Source organism: Panicum hallii, chromosome 9 (assembly GCF_002211085.1).
Source record: "Panicum hallii strain FIL2 chromosome 9, PHallii_v3.1, whole genome shotgun sequence".
Taxonomy (NCBI): Eukaryota; Viridiplantae; Streptophyta; class Magnoliopsida; order Poales; family Poaceae; genus Panicum; species Panicum hallii.
The window spans coordinates 58,396,983-58,411,873 of NC_038050.1; the positions used below are offsets into that span (position 1 = coordinate 58,396,983).

General features: G+C 43.1%; 2 protein-coding genes and 1 pseudogene across 6 annotated transcripts; 2 read left to right on the forward strand and 1 right to left on the reverse strand.

Moving 5' to 3' along the window:
• The first annotated feature begins 442 nt into the window (after positions 1–442).
• Positions 443–1,734, forward strand: LOC112873233 (pyruvate, phosphate dikinase 2-like). The gene is made up of 3 exons (XM_025936240.1): positions 443–583; positions 682–1,056; positions 1,708–1,734. Exons 1-3 carry the CDS (start codon positions 479–481, stop codon positions 1,732–1,734), a joined length of 507 nt encoding a protein of 168 aa, XP_025792025.1. The 5' UTR covers positions 443–478.
• On the forward strand, positions 1,369–8,189 carry LOC112877329 (pyruvate, phosphate dikinase 2-like). 5 transcript variants are annotated; one of them, XM_025941616.1, is made up of 18 exons: positions 1,369–1,561; positions 2,267–2,429; positions 2,561–2,796; positions 2,934–3,062; positions 3,498–3,677; positions 4,078–4,215; positions 4,326–4,490; positions 4,677–4,838; positions 4,977–5,066; positions 5,159–5,297; positions 5,634–5,811; positions 6,002–6,131; positions 6,468–6,596; positions 6,773–6,910; positions 7,056–7,133; positions 7,281–7,372; positions 7,861–8,005; positions 8,044–8,189. In XM_025941616.1, the coding sequence occupies exons 2-17, from the start codon at positions 2,270–2,272 to the stop codon at positions 7,907–7,909; spliced, it is 2,193 nt and encodes a 730-aa protein (XP_025797401.1). In that variant the 5' UTR covers positions 1,369–1,561; positions 2,267–2,269; the 3' UTR covers positions 7,910–8,005; positions 8,044–8,189. The 5 variants fall into 5 exon arrangements, with proteins under 5 accessions (XP_025797401.1, XP_025797402.1, XP_025797404.1 ...); XM_025941617.1 differs by lacking the exon at positions 7,281–7,372; XM_025941619.1 differs by lacking the exons at positions 7,281–7,372; positions 8,044–8,189 and having other exon boundaries at positions 7,056–7,220; positions 7,861–7,882.
• A 1,541-nt stretch (positions 8,190–9,730) lies between these two features.
• LOC112873234 lies at positions 9,731–13,618 on the reverse strand (annotated as a pseudogene).
• Positions 13,619–14,891: the final 1,273 nt, after the last annotated feature.

Consider the following 14,891-nt stretch of genomic DNA (forward strand, 5'->3'; position numbering starts at 1 on the left):
CGGCGGCCAGCAGCGCCTGCGTTAGTATTATTACAGCCGTGCTGGCAACAAACAGCTGCGGTGAAGCCTGCGACCCTATGCGGCTGCACCGCACACGGCTACGCAGCACGCGCCCGCGGTGGCCGGGCCGTCGCCCCCGGCCCGTCGGCGTGTCGTCGTCTCCCGGTTACACCGTGGCTGTCGTCCCAGTGCGTGAAAGCCACGCGCCCGTGCATGCGCTTCACCTGGCCGGATGTCGGATCAGGCTGCGTTACATTGTACGGAGTACTTCGTAGGCAAGGCAACACTTATCCGGCGCGTCGCCTGCCTGGCCACCAACCGCGCCGCGCACGGTGGTCGTCGTGTATATAAACAGCTGACATTGCCACTTCGGATAAAGAGAGCAGTTCGAATTAAAATTTCGAAGCTTAGTAGCTAGCCACTCCGATCCACATCATCACGATAATAAAAAGCGTGATCGAAACAAAGAAGTCGATCAATGGCGCCGGCGGCTCACCGGGACGGTGGCGCGCCGGAGACGGAGCGGAGGGTCTTCCACTTCGGCAAGGGCAGGAGCGACGGCAACAAGGCCATGAAAGACCTGGTACATACGTGCGCATTAATGCTTAGCATTGTGTACTTCATTCGGCGTGCGAGGCCGCCGATCGATGACGCATGCATGTAATGGTCATGCCGCCGCAGCTGGGCGGGAAGGGCGCGAACCTGGCAGAGATGGCGAGCATCGGGCTGTCGGTGCCGCCGGGGTTCACCGTGTCCACGGAGGCGTGCCGGCAGTACCAGCAGCTCGGCGGCGGGGCCATGCCGCCGGGGCTATGGGACGAGGTCCTCGACGCGCTGCGGTGCGTGGAGCGCGACATGGGCGCCGGCCTCGGCGATCCGCGCTGCCCGCTGCTCCTGTCCGTGCGCTCCGGGGCCGCCGTCTCCATGCCCGGCATGATGGACACCGTGCTCAACCTCGGTCTCAACGACGACGTCGTCGCCGGCCTCGCCGACCGCAGCGGCCGGCGATTCGCCTTCGACTCATACCGCCGGTTCCTTGACATGTTCGGCAACGTGGTAAGTACAGTATATCGGTACATACAACTGGTTTTTTTAAGAAATTCATATATTTTTCCTGAAACAGAAGAAATTTTTAAGATATATTTGCTTTTTTTCTTGACGGTGGTATACATTTCGTCATTTCGTCGTGTACTCGTGTATTCGGGCACAAATCTATTTGGGCCTGGATGTGGCTACCCTTACGGGCCGAAGCAACGAAATAAGCCCATTCCTTGCCGCTTCCAGTTCCATCATTCATCTTCTTTGCTGCCCCAGTTCTGTTTTTTTTTTTCTTACTCCGCTAGGCGTTCCATGTCGCTGAGGCTTGCGGCTCGTCGCGGCACCGAGCCGCCGGCAGCAACGCCTGCGAGCCAGTGACGTCTCACGCTGGCGGAGCGGTCCTCACTCCCCGTCCATGGACGCACTTTCAGCGTGGCGTGGACGGGCAGGGGGATGCCGCGCCGCGCCGTGGACCGAACCGTGAATTGGGGGCGCGAGACCCCTCGGGGCCCGGCGCCGGTTGGTACGACATTTTCTATCAATTACTCGGTTTCACATTCAGGATTTGATTTTACTCTAAAATATATGATGATCTTGTACATGAAGTCAGTCAGGTCCAAAGTTTAATTTCGCATATGATTCTTATAATCAAACTGGAAACTGTTTCAGTTTTATTGTATCAAGTTACCAATCTGAGCTGGATTATTGTCTCCAGTCGAATCAAAATTTCACTTCAAACTTCAAATTCAGCATAGAGTTTCACATTGATTGAAATTATTTCATTCAGGAAATGTCTTCAGATATCTTAATATTTTTGCATTTTGCATGTTTTCAAACAAACCCCATTCTGTGTCTTCTAAAATGTTTTTTAATATGTTCATTTTGAGGAATCGGTTTATCTTATATGTCAAAAATGTTAGGTAAGACCACATGTTGCATATAATGAAAATGTCCTAGAAGTTTCTTGGTATCACAAGCTATATAATGAAAATGATCCCATGACACATCACCAAGTGAGTACTGATGCTGGATGTGTTCCATAAAACATTACGAGTATAGCAATTTATCTTGAAAGATGATATTTGGTGTATGTTGACTAACTTTATCTTGGAAGCTTAGGTCATCTCTTATTTGATTCATATGCTTGCTGAAATAGTTGATTCACGGTCTTCCATTAAGTTAACCGATGCATTGATTTCGTTGTTTATATGGTATATGATTTTGTCAGGTTATGGGAATACCTCATGAGCTATTCGAAGAAAAACTAGAAGCCATGAAAGTTACAAAAGGGTTGCGAAACGATACTGAGCTGAATGTCAAGGATCTGGAAGACCTTGTAGCTGAATATAAGGATGTTTATGTGGTGACCAAAGGTGAACAGTTTCCCTCAGGTATGCGTATGCGTATAGCCACATCTATTACAAAATATTAATTCATTATCTGTTGAGCTTGAGTGGCAATGTTATAATTTGAAACTATGTCCGGATATTTCTTCGTTTTCATACTTTGTGCATATTTGTAGATCCAAAAAGGCAGTTGCATTTGGCAATCTTGGCTGTTTTTGATTCATGGGACAGTACTAGAGCAAAAAAGTACAGAAGCATTAATCGGATTACTGGATTGAAGGGCACCGCTGTGAATGTTCAGTGCATGGTATTTGGCAACATGGATAGCACATCAGGCACTGGTGTTCTCTTTACTAGGAACCCTAGTACCGGAGAGAAGAAACTTTATGGAGAGTTCCTTGTCAATGCTCAGGTAGTAATATGATTTAGTGTTTAGTATCTATGGTTTCATAAGTCGTAATGTTTTCCTTTCTTTGACTCACCATATCTATTTCCTGGATTCAATTTATGCTGATTTTGGAACGACTAACAGGTTACTTTCTTTTGTAGGGTGAGGATGTGGTTTCTGGAATTAGAACTCCACAAGAACTTGATTCAATGAAGGAGTGCATGCCAGAGCCTTATGCAGAACTTGTCGAGAACTGCAAAATCTTGGAAAGACATTATAAAGAAATGATGGTGGAGTATACTGTCCAATTATTGAGCTCTCTCTCTCTCTCTCAGTAAATTAGTATTTGGTCTCTCTGTGTCCATGCCTACAGATTGAGTAAAATCAAAATTTCATGTTCAAAAGAAATTTTCCTTTCTTCATGCTGGAACAAATTAATCAGAAGTTTTGCAAAATTGACCTATTGCTGGAGTAAGTTACTGCCTTCATTTCCAACTGATGGAAGGTTCGGTGACTGACAGCATGTTTTTAAACACAATGACAACTTGGAAGATTAGAATTTAGAATCAACTATTTGTCATGTCGAACATGAATGTTGATAGTCAATAGTTACGAGCATTACGAATTATTGGTCCCACAGTGATGTTTACTGCTGACCCTCAAATTAACTGTCATTTAATGTATCTACAGCAATGTTTTGGGCTTAGTAGTTTGATGCAATGCAGGACATTGAGTTCACTGTTCAAGAAAACAGACTTTGGATGCTTCAGTGCAGAACAGGTAAGCGTACCGGCAAAGGTGCAGTAAAGATTGCTGTAGACATGGTCAATGAGGGCCTGATTGACCATCGCTCGGCAATTAAGATGGTGGAACCACGACACTTGGACCAGCTTCTTCATCCTCAGGTATTATTCGTGTGACGAGTACCACAAGTCTGTTGCATTATGTACTATGTTAACAATTATTTTCTTCAAAGGAAAATGCAGCAAATTGCATTTCTATTACATTAAAGAAACTAATTGTATCCAAATATTTATTAAGATCAAACTATATATGAATATTGCATTTGAAACTTGTCAAGCTACAGAATGAAATATGAATGCATGTCCGGATCTCTCAACAATAAAGCTTCCCTTTTAATCTTTTTCACATGTAACATGTGGTCATTGGTACGATGGTATCTTTTTTGCTCTTGTCACTAGAATGAACTCTGCTAGTTGATTTCAAACAGTGTCCTACTAAGTATTAAAATGATGGCAGTACACCTATCTATTTCACTATTTCTTTGGCCTTTTGTTAAACTAGTTTGAGAACCCATCATCATATAAAGACAAAGTCATTGCTGCGGGCCTACCTGCATCACCAGGAGCTGCTGTAGGTCAGATTGTCTTCACAGCTGCTGATGCTGAAACATGGGATTCAGAAGGAAAATCTGTTGTTTTGGTAAACATCTTTCTTATATTTGAATACACTAGCCTGTCTTTATATTTCAATTTGCGAAGCTGTGAGCCATAGTTTTTGTAAGAACTCCTTTTTATGTGCATAATTTTAAGGTAAGGACTGAGACCAGCGCGGAGGATGTTGGTGGCATGCATGCAGCTGTTGGAATTCTCACAGCCAGAGGTGGTATGACTTCTCACGCCGCAGTTGTAGCACGTGGCTGGGGAAAATGTTGTGTGGCAGGATGCTCAAGTATCCATGTAAATGATGCTGAGAAGGTGATTATCAATTTAACATATAAATCATTGCCTGCACATATTTGATGGCAGAACCTTTGTTGCTGCCATGGTGGCAGTTGCATTGTGTTGAAAGTAATCAGGAAGCTAAACAAAGATGATCTTATTTTTGATCTTTTTGTGTTCCAGATAAAGTTTGTTTTGATTTGTATAAATTTTTATATGCAGGTGGTAGTGGTTGGAGACAAGGTGCTTTGTGAAGGTGATTGGTTATCACTGAATGGATCAACTGGAGAGGTTATTTTGGGCAAGCTACCTCTATCCCCGCCAGCACTTAGTTCTGATTTGGGAACATTCATGTCTTGGGTGGATGAAATTAAACAACTAAAGGTAAAGAAGAAGTCTTATCATTGTGTCGATATAAATTTATTTAATCACCATGACTGGCTCTTCATGATTCTCAGTACATTCAGGTCAAACACAATAAGTACATCATAATCCTTCTTTCATATATGGTGGTGGTTCTAGGTCATGGTCAATGCAGACACTCCCGCAGATGCACTGGCTGGAAGGAAAAATGGTGCTGAAGGGATTGGGTTGTGCAGAACTGAACACATGGTTGGTACAATGCTTTCTGTTGTACTTGTAGGAATATTATATGATTAATGACCAGTGTAGTGTTGTCACTGCATCTTTCGTTTCTGCTTCAGTTCTTTTCTTCTGGCGAGAGGATTAAGGCCATGAGACAGATGATAATGGCAGATACTGCTCTACAGAGGCAAGAAGCATTAGGCCTTCTCCTGCCATATCAGAAAACAGACTTTGAAGGGATTTTTCGTGCGATGGATGGTATGTGATAACAAACATGCATTTGTGTTTGATTTCACAGTTGTGCAAGTTTCATTAATAGATTTGATAGCTGCAATAGTACTCTTTATCTTCTGTTCAAGTTGATTGCTTAATGCATCTGCAATATTGTCAAATCATAACTGAACGTTGATATCTTTTTTTGTGGTGAAAATTGATCTCTGGATTGAGCTCCCAAGTTAATTATTTCCACTGCTAAAATTTTGCCACATCGATCCCTATGCATTAAAATGAGTTTGAATCATTAAAATGAGTTTGAAGCATAAACTTAAATAGCATATCCAACGGGAGACTACTGCATTCATGCTTGTTTTCCAGGCCTTCCTGTAACTATTCGGCTCTTGGATCCTCCACTTCATGAGTTCCTTCCAGAGGGTAACATTGAGGATGTTGTCCACATGTTATCTTGTCACACTAATTCTACTCATGAGGAAATCCTTGCAAGGGTTGAAAAACTTTCTGAAGTGAACCCGATGCTGGGTTTCCGTGGGTGCAGGTCAGTTATTCATGCTGTGCTCACTTGCATCATGCGTTTGCTTGCCAGCCATTTGTAATGTAAAAGGGCAGCACTATTGTGATTCATTAAATTTTGCAAGAAAGTACATGATTTGCACTTGTCATAATAGTCTTTATTTTATATGTCTCACACCAGCACTTCTGATGTTGAATTTGCTTTATATTTTTAGACTTGGTATATCATACCCAGAACTGACGGCAATGCAAGCCCGTGCTATCTTTGAAGCTGCTATTGCTGTGAATGACCAAGGTTTCCAAGTTTTCCCTGAGATAATGGTTCCTCTTGTTGGAACACCTCAGGTATGCAAGATTATAGTTTTTGGCGGTGTTTGACATCCATAGGGGATTGATTAGAGGAGAACTTAATAGTGGAATGCTAAGAAACTTCTACGTTTAGGATGTATTATTATTTTTTCTATATATATGCATAGGACTATAGGAGCTGGCGTTTTCCTTTTCTGAAAAAATATCCATTTATCCTGGGCTGCACCTTTTTCTAGTTAAGGTAGGTGCATCTTTGATTTAAATGCCATATGTTTCTGTTTAGGTTCAAAATGTTTGAACTATAGCATGGATCCATCAATTGCAGCAACTTTTAACCCCAAGAAAACTAATATTTGAGTGTCGCTTTTTCAGGAACTTGGCCAACAGGTGAGCGTGATCCGCCAAGTTGCTGACAAGGTTTTTACCAACGCAGAAACAACTATTAGATACAAAATTGGGTCCATGATCGAGGTTCCGAGGGCAGCTCTTATAGCTGATGAGGTAAATGGACATGAACCTTGTAGTTTACTTGTGTACGGGTCCTTAGGAGGTCTATGGTCAACAAGAGCTAGAAAGAGCATAGAGCTATGTTATAACAAATATCAATAATGTTTGGCATTTTGCCTATCATGAATACTGATGTATATTTCTGTGAATGTGATTACAACGGTTGACAGATAGCAGAGCTGGCAGAATTCTTCTCATTTGGGACAAATGACCTCACACAGATGACATTTGGTTACAGCAGGGATGACATTGGCAAGTTTCTCCCAATCTACATGTCCCAGGGTATTCTCCAGCACGACCCATTTGAGGTAAGCTTTACTGCCTGATTAAGCTCTCTTAAACTAGTTACAGTCTGCTACGCATTATGTTCTATTTTTTATGTTCGCTCTGTATTTTAAAACATAATGTGTTTTCAAGTTACTTAATTCAATAAGGCTGCTTTTGGATCGTCAGGTGCTTGACCAGAAGGGAGTCGGGGAGTTGGTTAAGATTGCCACTGAGAGGGGCCGAAGTTCAAGGCCTGATTTGGAGGTAATGAATTAGCTCATATATCATGATATATCAGAAATAAGATGGTGCATCATCCGAACTCCTTTTTAAATTTCCTCATATTGAAAGGTAAATCTGTCCTCATGTTATTTAAGTTGGTGCCTTTTGGGGGGGAAATTGTAATGACAGGTGGGCATTTGTGGTGAACATGGTGGCGAGCCTTCTTCAGTTGCATTTTGTGCGAAGGCTGGACTGGACTATGTTTCTTGTTCGCCTTTCAGGTTAGGCACTACTATATCTTGATGAATAAATCACTGGAATTAGACATAGTCAAATTGATCCTTTTAGAATTAATACTCTCATGGCACAACAGAATGGTGTGCAGTATGGTACTGACTAGTAACAAGATGGTGCAGATGTGGCATGAGTTTTGAGTTTCCTAGCTTATAAATGATAAATTTCGTAGTTTCTGTTGATATATCTACTCTGTTTACGGTTTTTACCTTTTTGTGTTACTTGGTTTCTTTGAGATGTTCGGTAAGCTTAGGCTATGCTAAGAGACGTGGCGTACAAAAATACAGAGGAGAAAAAAGGCTAATGCAGTCACCAGGTCTTGTGCATTGTCTTGGTGTATGTCATTTCGTTGTTTCTCATGTCGTGTTCTTGAAGGGATCAAGTTGCTCGTGAGTGAGATAGAGTAGGGGCTAATGGGGCTGTGTTTTGATTCACACACTTGAACGGATTTGATGACACATAAATTTGGATGCAGGGTCCCAATTGCAAGGTTAGCCGCTGCACAGGCACAGGCGGCCCTCTGATGAGCTTGAATCTGTGAAGCTCCTCCGCAAGCAGTCGTGTTGGTGCGTCCTGTAGATATATAATGCACAGATGGGCACCTCTTGAATGGTTGCTTGAGAGGCGCACGGTGTATCTAGAAACTTGTAACTTTGTAAGGCATGTCTCCCAAAACGTTGGGATGTCAGCGTGCCAATGTTCACAGGTTGTACAATAGCTCGTTTGCCTGCGGCGCTGTTAAAAAGGCTAGGGAATAGTAAGATGCCATCATTTACACAGGGTTAAAATGAGTTTCAGAAAGCATATAACTGGGTGTAACCTATGATGCTTCCAATACGAAAGAATTACACCAGTCTGCAGGTGGTGAATGCCCCTGCCTCCTTAAACACACTACTAAATATACTGCTCGGGAGGAAGCAGCCTTTTTTGTTTCGACCCCATCGAGGTAATTAGGGGATTTATCCCGTCCACTCCCCCGTACAGCCGCTGCCCGCTGGCACCTCCCTGCGCCAACTCTCCTCCCTTCTCTGTCTAACATCCGGCCAGGGGACTGAAGCATGGTATTCAGAGCAAGGTTGATGATCCTGTCCCTTCCACAATGGAACAATCTGAGGAGCTTGATGGAACGACTAAATGGCTAGTACAAATGAAACGAATCCACGAAGTGATGGATGCCCTAACCGGGAGTAATCACAGATCAACATCCAAAGGGGAGACCTAAATTAACAGGTATACTTTGCCTTGTGCTAGTTTCCTTGGTAATAGAGACACTGCTGAAATAGCGATACTATCTTCAGAATCAGAAAGTAGAGAAACACTTGAACCTTGTTAAAAACTGGCGGATTTTGTTCTTTTATATATTTTGGTCATGGAAACATATACCTTAGCAGGAACACTACAGATATCACAAGATATCACAGCTGGCCAGCCATGAGTGGCAGACATCACTCTCCCATCTTCTTCTTGACACTTGCATCGCACAATAAACCACATAAAATTAAAATGAGGCTGGCCAGCATATTGGGCCAGCAAAGATGAGAATTCTTATGTTTGTCTTGCCTATCCTTATCAAACTTCTGAGAATAATGTTCTAAGAAGGGAGCCCCCCACACCCAAATCTTGCACAAATTCATGACATTTGGGGGTCTCTTCATCAGGCAAACATTGCAGTTTTTGGATCAGTGGTAGCTCCATGGCCACATGCCTACATGGAACAGACTTGCAGGCAGGGCCTGCTTGCCAGTTAGCCAGTGTTGGTGAGAGACAGCCTGATGCCCCTTACCTTCTTGACGCCAAGTCTTTCATGATGGTTTCAGTGACTTGGCCCTTGGTCAATCGGCACTCAAGCTTGCCTGCACGCTAGGACTTTGTTCCAAAAAGACAGTCACGCTGTTCGGCTGATACACGCTGGATGCGGCTGCTGCCTGCTCGCTGGCTGCAGCTGCAATCTTGACTGCAAGTTCTCTCAGCCCAGCCATCCACTGGCCAGCCGAACAGCGTGAGTGCTGTAGCATCAATCTTGACTGCAAGTTCTCTCATCTTAACTTCTTTAGTACTATGAAAAAGCCAAAGCTGGAATTCCTGTATGCAATTTTCATAACTTCAAGTGAGGGCATATCTTACTTCAGATTTTTTGAGTAAACATCAGTACACATCTATGATTAACACAAAATGGATGCACTATGATGAAAAAAGCGCATGTTGATAATATAGCATGCATAACAAATGGAAACAAATACAATTAGTCAAAAGCAAGAAAATTTAACTGAATATGCAACCTCTGTAAATATAGTTACAGGAAATTCATGACTTACAGCATCTCTTGATATTAAAATCAGGAATACATTAAAGCATAAACACAAAATAAGGGCCAAAAAACAGGTGAGTTGTACACGCTGCTGCTGCATTGTTAAATTTGGTGAGAACTGGCTGTAGGCATCCATGTCACTTCAGGGTAACAATTTGTTGGCCTCCACACTGCAAATATGCTTCCAGCCTTGAGCAGCCAGTGAATCCTTGAGAAATGGAACATATGGAAGATAGGGAAGAAATGGGCAGTCACAGAGATGCTCTTTGAGATTGCTAACACAAACTTTACCACGATCCATGTCATATGATATCAGCATATCCTTGCACCTACAAACAAAGAAAATCAAATTGCTTTCTGGATGAATCGCAATCAAAGCATAGTCCCGCTCAAACATTAGATTCTTCTCCCCGAAAATCTGTGCGGTGCTAATGTTGTACTTAAATATCCATTCACCACTGTCATAGTCATCAAGAATCCAGACCGACAATTTTGAGGTTTCACCAACCCTCATATTTATGTAATACAATCGCCGTTGAGACTGACCAATAAATGCGAGAGGACCTCTACAAAAGCATGAGACAGTCATAGGTTCCAGCAAAGGAATGGTCCTCCATGTCTTCCCCTTTGTGTCCACTGCCAATATCTTTAAATCATAGGTCAGCAGATGCAACATTCCATTGAGAAAAACACCTCCTCTATCGACTAACTGAAGCTCATCGCCCCAACCATTCCCCCTGCAACTCCATGCACCTGTCTCCGATGAGTAGATATTCACATCACCGATGGATCCATAATTCTCATCCGCATCTGTAATTTCGAACACTTGGAAGTGGGGGCAGATGGCTGGGTCAAAAACAAAATGGTACTTCAAAGCAATGCTTCCATCAACGGAGTCCGGCAGGACAACCCATTTCTCTGTCGCAGGATTGCACACAACAAGATCGCATTCATCCCTTGGGGAGACCTTCCAGCAGAAGCAGAAAAGAAGGCCATTGCAGCAGATCTTTGGAACAATCGACCTGTAGGAGGCCATGAAGGTCAACGAGGGGTCTGAAAATGGCTCTTCGTCCCCCACGATGTCAACGAAATCAGGGATGTTCTGACGGAGTCCTCGGGGGTCCAACTGACGCTGGGGTAGAAGAAGCCGGAGAGCGTCTGGGGGATCTTCTTGCGGTGCTCGGGGTTGGTGATTAAGCCGTACCAGTGCCAGGAAACGCACTTGAAGCGGCAGATCGATTTGGCCGGCAGCCGCGACAGGTTCTCGACGATGAGGTCGTCGGTGAGGTCCCCAGCGGCGCAGGCACTTTTCCTGGGACTATCCACACTTTTTACTCGCCACGGCTATGCACCACTTATGCTATAAACGTGGGATCCATCGCATGAAGACAATTAGCGGACCGGCGGAACTAATTTCAGCACACAAAAGTGCGTGCGCGAGTGGGCCAGCACGTGAAATCAGCCCATTAAAATTTTAACAGATCTGCTCAGTGTCAGCTGCATGATTCCTTTATCCCTATGTTGTGGGAGCGCAGAGCGCTCCCATGCTTCACTATAATGATTGGCCCACGTGCATTCTGCCATGCAGTTTTTTTCTTTTTGCTATCCTCTTACTTTTTCAGCACTATGCATGCTATGGGCACGTATATGAGAATAATTTTTATTTATTCCTAGACATGATCCAAGAATATTTTCTCTTACTTAGAATATTTTGCTCTAAATAATTATGTGAACAGGTATATGCATGCAAGGGGTTGCACCTTATCTTCTCTTTATTTTATTATTTATTTATTTTCTTTTTTCTTATTATTTCTAATACTTCAATAAATATTTTTTCACTAGTATATAATCTGTCTTTCTTTTCTTCTTATTTATTCTATTTTATTTTCTATTTTTCTTTATTCTATAGGCTAAGTGCGTTTGTTTTAAAGAGACTAATATTTAATTTATTTTTCTAATCTGATTTCCTCCTTATTCCTTATCTAATATGTTTTCTTTTATTCTAGAATTTTTGTTCCACTCTTTTTACCCATTCTTTCCATGCCTATCCTCTTTTCTATATTTTTTATATTCTTCTCTTACTCCTTATTATTCAATTTATCCAATTATTTTTTGATACATAATATTTTATTCTATGTCCATAATATAATTTTTTGAGGTGTATAATATATTTGTTCACTTTGTGGATTAAATTGTTCGGGCATATTGACTCATTTGTTCGTGATATTCATTTTCCATTATTTAGCATAGACAATCAAATGTTCGCTATGGTTAATATTTTGTTCGTTGTACATTATTATTTGTTCGTTATGTTTATTTTTTTAAAAAAATAATTATTTGTTCGTATTGTTTAAATATTTATTTCCTGTATCCAAAATTATTTTTTTAGTATTAAAGAAAAAGCTTTTAAAAAATATCGTGCAAACATAGTCAAGGGTGATCTTATTTTGAAGATCTTATTATAAGAAAGATAATGGTGCAATCTAAATTTAATTTGGATGATCGGTTCAATAGTTATAGCTTTTTTAGTTTCGGATTTGCATGCATGTGGGTGACGTGAGCATTGCTGTCTTCTTCTGCATGCATGTACAGATTCTCTCCTATTTAACTGGCAATCTGCGCGCAAACAGTCCGATCAATCTAAAGGTGGAATCGTTAACGGGTCTAATTGCAGTCCAATCAATCCCACGCTCGGTTCAACTGCGGGAAACAGTCCGCTTCAGGTGATTGGTTGCCATAAACGTCACCTGAAGCATGTATAATCGCATACCTTTGACTAACTTTTTTTTGGCAAAATGTAGCGTCTGACGATCCGTGTAAAATGAATGTGAAACGCCCTTTCTGATCTGTTCTGAGTCTATAATTTTGGTTTACCAACATACAGTTTTGGTTGGGCATAGTACTCGTGAGAAGAAGGCGTCATAGGAAGAAAAATTCCGTATTGAAGAATTTTAGGGACTCGGCGATATAGCAAAGCTGCGACTTTTTGCTTCTTCACAACTGTCCATTGTGAGACAACGGCCTAAAAATTCACACAATGCCAGTTTGCACAGCGCCGCACCGTTGCCTCCGGTCTACTACACTCTTTGTGCCACTGCCGCCATCCATTCCACTGCAACGCCACCAGCCTTGGATCGCCCCCGTTGTTTTTTAATTTTTCCCTTTTTTGAAGACCATCCGCTGTTTTGTTTCTACACATGTGGTGAACTAAACCAACAAACCTAGCTAGCTTGGCTTTGCAAAAAAAAAAAGCCAGTTCCCCCTGGTTTTGTACTTTTATATATATACGAGGACCGGATCTCAGTTGCATGTTCTTCATACGTGCAAAAAAAAAAAAATACAAGCACGACTTTGTACACACTGCTGGTCCACTTCAACAAGAACTAAACAAATTGGAAAAAAAATATTGGACCTGAATTAAGTGTCAACAGTCCCAGTCCCAGTATATATTTTGGAACCAAACTATCAGGAAATGGTGCCTGAACGCTGATGAGCTGGACCCAACTAGCACAAGTGAAAAATCGACAGCTCAGAATTGAAACAAGAAGAAATTGACCTCACGAGCTTCTTCCAAATGTACGAATCACGGGGGGAAAAACCATCATATCGTACAAAGGGAGCTCTCCTGCTGGTCTCAACCGCTCGATCGACGGAACGAACTCCGTATCTCATGGGCTAGCTGCTAGTGACCCGGACCCCTGGGGCTCGGACCTGAGGGCAGCTGCTGCGTCCACGCCATGGCCGTCGTCTTCGACCACGCCCTCTCCCGCAGGGTCGTGTAAGCCGCCGCCTCATGGGTCTCGACGACCACCCGGCCTTCTGGTGCCAGTTGCCTCGCAGCATCTACAGCGGAGATGAGAACGCCGCACAGGAGTGCGATGCTGAGGAAGAGGACGGTCGCCGAAGTAGCAGTGGTGGTCTTCATAGGTGAACGACGACGTCGATGGCGATCACCGTCCTACATGCACAAAACCTCTCTACTAGGATGTTGTATGCTGGTTACATACAGCCTTACAGGCCAGTGTTACGGTCGGTTAGCTGCCGCGTACATGTCGGCATATATAAGAAGCCTCCCAGTAGTGCCCTAGAGATTCAGTTCGTTCGTTTCTAGAGCGGTTAAAATACACCACTGCTTTGTCCTTTCACAACGGTTCTTTGGTCCGTGAGAGATTTCCTTGATCGAAGCGGGACACGAGGTTAGACTACTCGACCTGTGTATACAACTCGCCTTTTGATGCGTGGACATTGGCTTAGAACACGGCACATGCCGAGTAACATGCCATCAACTACTTGTTTCGCTTACAGCAAGTCAGCAAGCAAAGTTTCAGTTTCAAAACTGTTATCAGGTCATCAATCAGGGTCTAATAATAATAATAATAATTATTAACATCAGCTTAGTTGAACATTGATCAGCGGAATATAGCGGATGCTATAACCGGCTATTTTGAATTATGTAGAAATCAGTTTGCCATTCTCGCTTTGTTCTGTCGCTATACTCTTGAAAATTGTCCTAGCTAGTTGGATAGGCTCCTATAGTAGCTAGCTCTAGCTAGTAGTACGCCACAAGCATATGCACGTGAGCTACAGCTAGCACGGAGCTCGAAGTGAGTCCGCGGTTGCGCTTGGACTTTGCTCGCTGATTCGGGTGGCGAGACTTCGACCAGGACAGCATCGCCGGGATACTTTACTCTCTCCAACGCCGACGGGCGTTGAAGCGATTATTTCCAGCCCGGCCGGCTCTGAGCACGAGGGTCGCAAATTACGCGCTACTAATAAGGTTAGTTAATCCTGGTATCAGTGTGTCACCTCTGCTAATGTGGAGCGTCATGCACCAGGACAGCAGCTATTGCGCCCTAACACCGGCCTACATGTACCTTGCACATGCGGGGGGTTAACAAATTTAACTGGTCGAGGCCAAACTGTCATACCTGCCACTCGTGTTCAGTGATCATGGGTAAATAGGTAATGGTCAAGAATCACTACCCAGCAGGTGCACGTTGGCTACCTAAACGGGGGAAACGTACAATCTGGAAAAGAAAAACACTGGATCTATTGCGGCTGTTCCGGCGGGAAACAACATGTTAGGTCGTGCGGTCGATGCCTTGGTATTAGGGTCTGTACGGATGCGGATGACTAAACTTTGGTTCACGTCACATGGGATGTTTGGACACTAAGTATTAGATAAATTCATTAAGCCC

Coding starts and splice junctions, on each gene's coding strand:
- LOC112877329 (XM_025941616.1), top strand. CDS start 2,270: ATGGGAATACCTCATGAGCTATTCGAAGAAAAACTAGAAGCCATGAAA. Junction 3,678..4,077: donor ACCAGCTTCTTCATCCTCAG/GTATTATTCGTG, acceptor TTGTTAAACTAG/TTTGAGAACCCATCATCATA. Junction 4,839..4,976: donor ATGAAATTAAACAACTAAAG/GTAAAGAAGAAG, acceptor TGGTGGTTCTAG/GTCATGGTCAATGCAGACAC.
- LOC112873233 (XM_025936240.1), top strand. CDS start 479: ATGGCGCCGGCGGCTCACCGGGACGGTGGCGCGCCGGAGACGGAGCGG. Junction 584..681: donor ACAAGGCCATGAAAGACCTG/GTACATACGTGC, acceptor ATGCCGCCGCAG/CTGGGCGGGAAGGGCGCGAA. Junction 1,057..1,707: donor TTGACATGTTCGGCAACGTG/GTAAGTACAGTA, acceptor AAACTGTTTCAG/TTTTATTGTATCAAGTTACC.